At 48.3% G+C, this 9,882-nt stretch overlaps 3 protein-coding genes across 3 annotated transcripts; 2 read left to right on the plus strand and 1 right to left on the minus strand.

Annotated features, from left to right (window-relative positions):
- Positions 1–19: 19 nt before the first annotated feature.
- On the plus strand, positions 20–2,297 carry LOC108090321 (maltase A1). Its single transcript, XM_017188933.2, has 3 exons — positions 20–1,152; positions 1,517–2,112; positions 2,177–2,297. The coding sequence occupies exons 1-3, from the start codon at positions 295–297 to the stop codon at positions 2,241–2,243; spliced, it is 1,521 nt and encodes a 506-aa protein (XP_017044422.1). The 5' UTR covers positions 20–294; the 3' UTR covers positions 2,244–2,297.
- A 2,374-nt stretch (positions 2,298–4,671) lies between these two features.
- Positions 4,672–6,899, minus strand: LOC108090310 (maltase A1). Its single transcript, XM_017188923.2, has 3 exons — positions 5,309–6,899; positions 4,951–5,094; positions 4,672–4,892 (listed from the first exon to the last, which is right to left on the minus strand). Exons 1-3 carry the CDS (start codon positions 6,877–6,879, stop codon positions 4,808–4,810), a joined length of 1,800 nt encoding a protein of 599 aa, XP_017044412.1. The 5' UTR covers positions 6,880–6,899; the 3' UTR covers positions 4,672–4,807.
- A 287-nt stretch (positions 6,900–7,186) lies between these two features.
- Positions 7,187–9,583, plus strand: LOC108090322 (maltase A3). The gene is made up of 4 exons (XM_017188934.2): positions 7,187–8,308; positions 8,706–9,160; positions 9,214–9,357; positions 9,434–9,583. Exons 1-4 carry the CDS (start codon positions 7,208–7,210, stop codon positions 9,498–9,500), a joined length of 1,767 nt encoding a protein of 588 aa, XP_017044423.1. The 5' UTR covers positions 7,187–7,207; the 3' UTR covers positions 9,501–9,583.
- Positions 9,584–9,882: the final 299 nt, after the last annotated feature.

Consider the following 9,882-nt stretch of genomic DNA (forward strand, 5'->3'; position numbering starts at 1 on the left):
CAGTCAGCCATGGCGTGTTTGATAAGCTTATTCGTAGTGTTCCTAGTATTAGGTCTACACTGCTCCCTTGGGAGGTCCGCAGCAGTAGACCTCGACCTAGAGAGGGCCGCCACCTCAACGGAAGCCACTCGAGATTGGTGGCAAGTGGCACAGTTCTACCAGATCTACCCCCGTTCCTACAAGGACTCCAATGGCGATGGCATCGGGGATCTGCAGGGAATCATTTCCAAGCTGGACTACCTGAAGGAGATTGGTGTGACGGCCACTTGGCTGTCGCCCATTTACAGCTCCCCCATGGCTGATTTCGGCTACGATATCTCCGACTTCTTTGACATTCAGCCAGAGTACGGAACCCTCGATGACTTCGACGAGCTTATCGCGGAGGCCAACAAGCGGAACATCAAGATCATCCTCGACTTTGTGCCGAACCACTCGAGCGATGAGAACGTTTGGTTCCAGAAGTCGGTGAAAAGGGAGAAGGGCTACGAGGACTACTACATGTGGCACGACGGCTATGTGAATGCCTCCACTGGGGAGAGGGAACCCCCTTCCAATTGGCTGCAAGCTTTCAGGGGAAGTGCCTGGGAGTGGAACAAGGAGCGCCAGCAGTACTATCTCCACCAGTTTGCAGTGAAGCAACCCGATCTTAACTACAGGAATCCCGCCGTGGTGTCGCAGATGAAGCGGGTGTTGACCTACTGGCTGGACCGAGGAGTGGCTGGATTCCGCATGGATGCGGTGCCCTGGTGCTTCGAGGTGCTGCCCGATGCCGAGGGTCGTTATCCCGACGAGCCGCTGAGTGGCTACACCGATGATCCGGACGACTCCTCCTACCTAAAACACATTTACACTCAGGATCTGCGCGAAACCGTTGAAATGGTCTTCCAGTGGCGCACACTGTTGGATGATTACCAACGGATCCACGGTGGCGACACCAGGGTAATCATGGTGGAAACCTACTCTGGGTTAGATTACGTGATGCAGTTCTATGGCAATCGCACCACCAAGGGAGCTCAGATGCCCTTCAACTTCCAGTTCATTATCGGCGGCAATGGGGACAAGAACAACACTCAGCTGAACGCAGCGGGTTTCGTTAAGATCATCAACAGCTGGCTGACCCAAATGCCCGCTGGTCAGACGGCCAACTGGGTGGTAAGTGATACCAAACTTAAACTAATACTTAACACTTATACTATTATTACGTTCCTAAAATCTTGGGGTAACCCCAACTTTGGGTATTGCATTTTTCAAATTCGATTTTAAATCAATCTTGTTTATAATGAAGTTTCTGACAAGTTTATTATCTGACTTAAGTGACGTAATTCTTTCGAAATCAGACCAATTAATGAAGCGTAATCGTTCTTGAAAGCTACTAAAGTCAAGTGTTGAGGGATTAAGAAATATTACAAGTGTTTTCATACTGGTAACAGTCATATAAAACTTGTTGACACCTAAAGTACTTGATTTAAGCACACAATTCTGGGTTGTTTTGCTAAGTATACCAAGTATTTCACAGATGGGTAACCATGACCAGCGGCGAGTAGGCAGTCGCTATGGAGAGAACCGCATCGACCTGATGAACATGCTGCAGATGTTTTTGCCCGGCGTGAGCATCACTTACCAAGGAGAGGAGCTGGGCATGACCGATTTGGACATCAGCTGGGAGGACAGCCGGGATCCAGCGGCCTGCAACTCCAACTCGGAGATCTACGAGCAGTTCACCCGCGATCCTGCCAGGACACCCTTCCAGTGGAGCGCCGAGGCCAACGCTGGGTTCTCGACCAACGCCACCACTTGGCTGCCAATCAATCCGAACTATGTGACCGTGAACGTTCAGACAGAGAACTCGACGAGTCCCAGTCACTTGAGTTTATATAAGCAACTAGTGGAGCTGCGCAAGCAGAAAACCCTTCAGTTTGGCTCCACTCGATATGCGAATGTGGGTGACAATGTGGTGGCTATCAAGAGGTATCTGAGTGGGAACACCACCTATGTGCTGGTGGCCAATGTGCTGGACACCACCGTTTCTGGATTGGATGTGGCCAGTCCTCTATATACCACTGAAAGCTTCAAGATCAAGCTGCTTAATCCGCAAGCAAAAGCCACAGTCGGGTAAGTCCTCATTAAGCGTTCTTAAATCAATTCCCCTTTTCACTTTACCTCCTCATCTTTACAGCGATAGCGTTACGCTGAGCAACTTGTCTTTGGAGCCATACGCAGCCCTGATTTTGGAGTCTGTCTAGAGTTTACATAATCATAAGTTTGAAAAGAAAACACATATACACATACATAAAGTACATCGATAATGTGGCTTGTTATATGGGCATATAAGTCATTGGGGGCGAACGACATTGGAAAACTTTTCAATTTTAAGGTCGCGTGCTGGGCCAACTTATTATAAATTATTAAGGAACTTTGTCCTGACTCAAGAGTCAGCGGACTGGCGGCGGGGCAAAAGAAATTCCATTAGACGTGATTGATAAGACACACAAATCACGCATACGCAGTGTTGCGCTGCCACGCAGAAACCAAAGGACCGCAGAAGGTGTCTCGGAAATGAGGCAAACTCATCGCTGAGTGTGCGTTGGCGTTTCCTTTTTTTGTGTCAGTGGGTGTGTCCGTGGATGTGCACGATGTACTTGGCAGTTCTGCGGCAAAGGACCCTGGTTAGCTTTTTAATTTACTCATAAAAATAAAGTGAAGTTATGGCGAAAACGAAAGAGCGGCTATTTTTAGTAGCCATTAGTACTGTCCGCCAAAGTGCTCTGTATTTTTGAAACCGTTTCCACGTAAGTGCACCATCATCACACTCAGCTCGGAATGGCAATGCTCATCGCCGCCAATTGTTCTGTCATCGGCGGGCTCTTTGCGGCATTAGCTGGCATCCTTTCCCCCAAAAAAACGTCAACCGAACCCCAAACATCATGCCCCAAAAAACATCAGCTACGTGAGAGTCATTCAAACGAGCGAGTGCCGACCTCAAACCCGAGCAGCCAACCCGTTCAGCAGCAGTTATGAGCCATGTTTGCGGTGCAATTAATGAGCGGCCTGCGATTAGGCCAACTTTCAGGCCTCACCTGCCCTTCTGGCCAACTGTCCAACTGTCCGCCTTACCGACTGTCCAACTGGCACGTGCCAAATCAGAAACCAGTGAACGCAGCTCGTTAAGAGTGGCTCGAAATCAAACTCGAGTATTAGCCCCGCATTATTAATATGCAAACGTTGTCGGTACTTCGAATACGTTAACTACATAAATGTGCAGGGATGTGGATGTGGATGTGCCCGTGCCAGGATGATGAAGCTCGCTTCCGGCTTTTTGGGGCACGAGTCCTTGCAGATTACGGCGAGCTTAATGCGTTTTAAAACTTTTCCAATCGGAAGGGGAGCCAACTTTTGTCCGACCTGGGTAAATCTGCGAAAATCATCTTGAATGTAATCATTTCGGAGCCTTCGTCAAACATTGTGGCTGAGTCTCTTTGGGAAATTAACTTCATTATCTGCCCCAAAATGAAAATGAAATGCACAAAGGCAGAAGGCTTTGTCCCACTGCCACCTGGCCTCCGTCTGGCCGGCCAGCCGTGCCAGGCAGTCTGTCCTGCGGTTTTCATTTTCACAATTCCACACACTTTTTTTTAAGGTTTCTGGTCACGTGCGCAAGGGTAAAGTGGCCCAGCCAGCCACTGGCAGCCGTGTCTGTGACCTTTTTAATGGGCTGACGGGTCACGCAGCCATTTACACGATTCCATTTTACTCATTCTTGTGGCCCGGCCGCCACTGACTGCTAATTTTTCAGTGTCAAAGAGAAATCAAACGGTTCGAATGCCTCTCAGATTATTTAAAAGGAAGAAATAATTTGTAAAGATTTCCAGGCAGCCGCATTACAGTGAAATTCAATCTCGTTATTGTTCTCAAACTAATCGCACGTGAAATCCACTCGAGCCAGGTAATTACTCGGGTTCACCGAGCGTTAACAAAATTGTTATTTTAGACGCACCGAAACCGCAAAACAGTCCGACAGGTATCCCTTTCCACTTACCTCTGCGATTTCTATCCCCACCCAAGGGAAGGGAGGCAAGTTTCGGTAAGTCTGAAATCTTTGAACCACCGGGCGTATACTTGATGTCTGGGTATCGCAAGTCGTCTGCCAATTACCATGTGTAAACGCAATTTAATTATTTATAACGCAATTGAAGTTCTGCTCTCAGCCGCCCTCTTTTGGGGGCAAGAGTAAATACTGTGGGGTTGTTTCACGAAATTCCGAGATTGGTAATAAATCTCGCCCGGCGAATTCCCCCAGCTAGCTGAGCGAACTCATCAAGCCCCCCTGGACGGTCCCGATCCCGATCCCGACTTCAAAGAGCCCCGCGATGCTGGGGGCCCAGCTTGCCGACTTATAGGCCTAGTCCCTGGTCGCCGTCCGTATTTACATTGTGTAGCGCACACATTCCTTGGCTCTCGAGCGAGCACACAGTGTAGAACACCAAACACTCGCCGAGGGGCCGGGGACTTTTGCTTGACTTTAATTTGTGTGTAAACACTTTAAATGCGAAACCCCTCCGCCGAGCGGGAATTAAATGGGTATGCCGGGCACTTGAGCTTATCTCACGGGTTCGGTGGGAAGGGGCTTTCAGGATATGTGCGGTGCTTCTGGGGTGAAGTGGTTTGTTTGTCTGGTTTTTCACTTATATATTTATTTATGCACGCCATGGCATATTTGCTTTGAGCCGAAGATAAATACCGATTGAGTGGCCTGACTCAGTGAGCTCAAAGTTCCAAGTGCGTCGCGCGGAAGACGTGGAATGCCGCATCAATCGAACCGGGAAGCACTGCTGTCGCTCAAAACCAAGGACTCGCCGGCAGCCAAACTCAGTCCGGTCACCTCGAACAGCGAGCTGAAAAGATGTGGCCAGGATGTCAGAAATGTGGTCAGCACTGGGATGAGTTGCTTACCCCTCCGACTTGGCAGACTGCAGGCTGCGAACGAGGAGCGTCAAGTGGGTGGGAAGTGTCTTGTCGAAATCGTATAAATTCACTGTGACACCCTTGCTGGCGAAGTTGGCCACATAAATTATGGATGTGGAGCCGGCGAGGTAACTGCAAAGGTAATGGTTCGGCACGTTCTCGTGAGTACTTCAAGGAATTCCATAATGAAGTGCAACGGCTGAGGACTTCCGGTGCATAATTTGCAGGTAAACACATTAAGTGTCACAATGCATCGACTGTGCGCATTAATTCTACCCATACTTCCAGGGGCTTAACTGAATTGCCTATTTCTCCCTTTAAAATTGGAATGGGATGTATTACTCACCGCTTAACGACGAACACATTCTCGCTAATCACGCCATATTTCGTGGAACCATTCTGCAAGGTAAGCGAGGATCTTCTCAGTTCCACCAGGGACTTGTAGATTTTGAGGTGAGACCTTTGAGCTGCCTGCTCCGTTTCCACATTCACCGTTTGGTAGTCCGCTGCCAGCGGCAACCAAGTCTTCGATGCAGTCGAGAATCCTGCATTGGTGCCACTCGACCACTGGAAGGGTGTCCTCGAAGGATCCCTGGTGAACTGCTGGTAGATTTCCGAGTTGGAGTTGCAGGCCGCCGGGTCCTGGGTGTCCTCCCAGCTGATCTCCCCATCGGTCATCCCGAGTTCCTCGCCCTGGTAGGTGACACTCGCTCCCGGGAGGACCATCACCAGCATGTTCATGGCATCCGCATTTGCAGCTCCATATCGACTGGCCGCCCTCCGCTGATCGTGGTTGCCGATAACCCAGTTGGCAGTGCGACCGGCGGGCAGGTTGTCCAGCCAGTTGTCCACTGCCGTCTTTATGGATCCCGCCGAGAAGCCATCGCTGGCGGGAACCGTAATTAAATTAAAGTTGAAAGGTAGGTGGGCACCGGCCACTGAGCGGTTTCCGTAGAACTGCATTGTGTAGGCGGGAGGGGCGTAGGTTTCGATGAGAAGAACCCTGGTGTCACCGCCGTGGATGCGCTGGTAGTCATCCATTACCACCCGCCACTGGTAGGCCATGTCGATGGTCTCCGGCCGGTTCTCGATCAGATCGCTCTTCAGGTACTTGCGGTCCTCGGTGTCCTCCGTCACTCCGCTCACCTCCTCGTCGGCGTACCGGCCATCTGCATCCGGTTCGATCTCGAAGAGAACGGGAACGGCATCGCAACGGAAGCCCGCGACCCCGAGGTCCAACCAGTAGCGGAGCACCCGCTTCATTTGCTCCACCACCAGGGGATTGCGGTAGTTGAGGTCCGCCTGCTGCACTGCAAACTGGTGGAGGTAGTACTGCTGGCGCACCTCGTTCCACTCCCAGGCACTTCCCCTGAAAGCTTGCAGCCAGTTGGAGGGGGGTTCCCTCTCCCCGGTGGTGGCATTCACCTTCCCGTCGTGCCACACGTAGTAATCCTCGTAGCCCTTCTCGCGATTCACCGACTTTGCAAACCAAGCGTTCTCGTCACTCGAATGATTGGGCACAAAATCCAGTATTATCTTCAGGTCCAATTCGTTGGCCCGCTTTATCAGGGCCTTGAAATCGTCGAGGGTGCCGTACTCCGGCTGAATGTCAAAGAAGTCGGATATATCATAGCCGAAATCCACCATCGGAGAGGTGAAAATGGGCGACAGCCAGGCGGCTGTGACTCCCAGATCCTTTAGGTACTCCAGTTTGCTGGTGATGCCATTCAAATCCCCGATTCCATCGCCATCGGAGTCCATGAAGGAGCGTGGGTATATCTGATAGAACTGCGCATTTTCCCACCAATCCTTTGTCGCAGCAACAGTCGTCGTTGAATCACAAGCCCAATTTGGCTGGGTGAGGATAACCAGTCCAAGGGCCAGTAAGCTAATTGCAGCTAATTGTGTTCTCTGCATTTTTACAACTTAATGCCGAAATGTCAGTGCTGTGGCTTTTATACCATAGCAATGAAACTTGCATCCGATTACCAGAGCTTAAATGATAACCCGACATCGAGTAATGCAACCATTTGGCAAAACACTCAAAAAACCACTTCAGCTGGAAATTTTCCAATAACAGTTCCGGAGAACGCGATGTGTATGCTCCACACTCGATAGAGCGGTCTTGGCCCAATCAAAACATTTCCACTAAGGGTGCTTATCTAACCGGTTGAGTGGACTGTCTATAAAAGAGCGAGTAATTGCCGGCTGCTCACACACAAGGTGTTATATTTTGACCGTGGCAATGGAGCTTCTACGGCTTTTATTACTCCTTGTTTTGGCCATTGGAACCAGTGAAGGTTGCCAGGTGCAGAGTTCCTCGAGTGAAACCACCAAGGACTGGTGGGAAACTGCACAGTTTTACCAGATATATCCGCGGTCCTTCAAGGACTCCGATGGCGATGGCATTGGTGACTTGAATGGAATCACTAGTAAGCTGGAGTACCTGAAGGATCTGGGTGTCACAGCAGCCTGGCTGTCGCCCATTTATACCTCACCCATGGTGGACTTTGGCTACGATATATCCGACTTCTTTGACATCCAACCGGAGTATGGAACTCTCGAGGACTTTAGGGCCCTAATAAAGCGAGCTAAGGAACTGGACTTGAAGATTATCCTGGACTTCGTGCCCAACCACTCGAGCAACGAGAGCGTGTGGTTCAAAAAGTCCGTGAAAAGGGAAAAGGGCTACGAGGACTACTACGTGTGGCACGATGGCAAAATAAATCCGGAGACTGGAGCGAGGGAGCCCCCCACCAACTGGCTGCAGTACTTCCGTGGAAGTGCCTGGGAGTGGAACGAGGAGCGGCAGCAGTACTACCTCCACCAGTTCGCCGTCCAGCAGCCCGATCTCAACTACCGGAATCCCCTGGTGGTGGACCAGATGAAAAGGGTTCTGCGCTATTGGCTGAATGAGGGTGTATCAGGCTTCCGATGCGATGCACTGCCTCCGCTCTTCGAAGTGCTGCCCGATGCCGATGGCCAGTTCCCCGATGAGGTGGTGAGTGGGGCCACCGAGGATAGTGAGGATAGGGACTACCTGACCACCACGTACATTGAGAACCAGCCGGAGACCATCGACATGGTCTACCAGTGGCGCACCGTTTTGGATGATCACAAGCGAATTTACGGAGGAAACTCCAGCGTTCTGCTTATAGAGACATACTCCCCCGCCTGGTTCACCATGCAGTTCTACGGGAATCGGAGCACTGAGGGAGCCCACCTGCCTTTCAACTTCAATCTGATTACAGTGATGGAGCAGAGGGGATTGAATGCCAGTAACGTTCAGGAAGCCATCGATTTGTGGCTTAATAACATGCCTGCAGGTCGCACGGCAAATTGGGTGGTAAGTTAGAGTCACTAACTAATCGAAAAAAACCCTCCTTATCAGATAAAATTTTTGTTATCAACTATTGGCACGAACTAGTATTATATTTGTATATAAACATATAAAGTTATCTCCAAAAACTTTTTCATCAAATATTTAAGTTTTTAACAATACGAATGACTTTCTTTTTTTTTGTCGACAGGAGCACAAAAGTTGAAAAAAGAATTCAGTTTTAGTTCTTATTAAGAGGTTTTTCCTTTAAAATTTTTTTTCATGTAAAAAATTTAGTATTGAACATGTTAATGGTTGTCGCTTTCTTTGAGAATTAGTTTTTAGAATTTGTACACCCATTGAATGAAACTAAGAACTATATACATACATATATATTATATATATTTTTATATATTTTTTTCAGATAGGAAACCACGACAAGCTAAGGGCATCCACTCGATATGGAAAGGAGCACATCGATGCCATGAACATCCTGGTGATGATCCTACCAGGGGTTAGTGTCACTTACCAGGGAGAGGAACTAGGGATGACCGACGGCAAGATCAGTTGGGAGCAAACTGTGGATCCTTGGGGCTGCAACTCAAATGCAGACATATATGAAAAGTACTCCAGGGATCCGGCGAGAACGCCTTTCCAATGGACAAGCGGTGCTAACGCAGGATTCTCCGATGGAAACTCCACTTGGTTGCCTCTAGCAGATGATTACCAAACTGTAAACGTGGAGCAGGAATTGAGCGACGAGCTGTCTCATCTGAAGATTTACAAGGCTTTGGTGGCACTACGAAAATCGTCAAAGACTCTGCAGAATGGATCAATAAAATACCAGGCAACTGCAGACAATGTACTCATAGTTCAACGGTGAGTGGTGCTATGTTTGTTCTTTTACTTTTATTTACCTTACTCTTTTGTAGATCTCTTACCAGTTCAGCTACAATTGTTGGAGTTATTAACTTTGGTTCAGCAGCTGTAACCGTTGACTTGAGTCAATTCGACAAAAGTCGTACTGAAAGCTTGCAGCTGCTTATAAGAAGTATTGACTCCACAAAAACGGAAGGGTAAGCAAAACAACAATCTTTATGTAATATCTACTCCTGCATTTATTTTTATTTATACTTACTTTTTTATATACAGCACTCGATACGACCCGAAAACTTTGAGCCTTGACCCGGCTGAAGCGTTAGTTTTAACCACTGAGTAAAACTCGATTAGTTTAAATGGAAAGTGTTTTGATTCAATGATATTCGTCTTGCTTTATTCGTAAATATATATGCAGCCAAATAACATTTAGCGTATCAATAGTATTAATAACTATACATCAAGTAACTAGTTCGAGATACATTTAAATCTTGGATGTTCCATGGGTTTCTCGTTAACGATTATTTACACTGAACACACAGACACGAAAAACGAATATATTTCGCTATTATTTGTACCCCATGATTTGGCTAGACATGATTTGCATTACTTGCGTTCTATAACAAATATTTAACTATGCGTTTCGAAAATAGTTTTAAGCTGCACACAATTAACATTAATCCGTATTCACATCAAGGTATCACTACGCCTAGGAGTTTATCCGT

Source organism: Drosophila ficusphila, unplaced genomic scaffold (genome assembly GCF_018152265.1).
Source record: "Drosophila ficusphila isolate 14025-0441.05 unplaced genomic scaffold, ASM1815226v1 contig_414, whole genome shotgun sequence".
NCBI classification, from domain to species: domain Eukaryota; kingdom Metazoa; phylum Arthropoda; class Insecta; order Diptera; family Drosophilidae; genus Drosophila; species Drosophila ficusphila.

Coding starts and splice junctions, on each gene's coding strand:
- LOC108090321 (XM_017188933.2), top strand. CDS start 295: ATGGCTGATTTCGGCTACGATATCTCCGACTTCTTTGACATTCAGCCA. Junction 1,153..1,516: donor GTCAGACGGCCAACTGGGTG/GTAAGTGATACC, acceptor AGTATTTCACAG/ATGGGTAACCATGACCAGCG. Junction 2,113..2,176: donor CAAGCAAAAGCCACAGTCGG/GTAAGTCCTCAT, acceptor TCATCTTTACAG/CGATAGCGTTACGCTGAGCA.
- LOC108090310 (XM_017188923.2), bottom strand. CDS start 6,879: ATGCAGAGAACACAATTAGCTGCAATTAGCTTACTGGCCCTTGGACTG. Junction 5,095..5,308: donor AATGTGTTCGTCGTTAAGCG/GTGAGTAATACA, acceptor TTACCTTTGCAG/TTACCTCGCCGGCTCCACAT. Junction 4,893..4,950: donor CAGTCTGCCAAGTCGGAGGG/GTAAGCAACTCA, acceptor ACATCTTTTCAG/CTCGCTGTTCGAGGTGACCG.
- LOC108090322 (XM_017188934.2), top strand. CDS start 7,208: ATGGAGCTTCTACGGCTTTTATTACTCCTTGTTTTGGCCATTGGAACC. Junction 8,309..8,705: donor GTCGCACGGCAAATTGGGTG/GTAAGTTAGAGT, acceptor TATTTTTTTCAG/ATAGGAAACCACGACAAGCT. Junction 9,161..9,213: donor AATGTACTCATAGTTCAACG/GTGAGTGGTGCT, acceptor ACTCTTTTGTAG/ATCTCTTACCAGTTCAGCTA.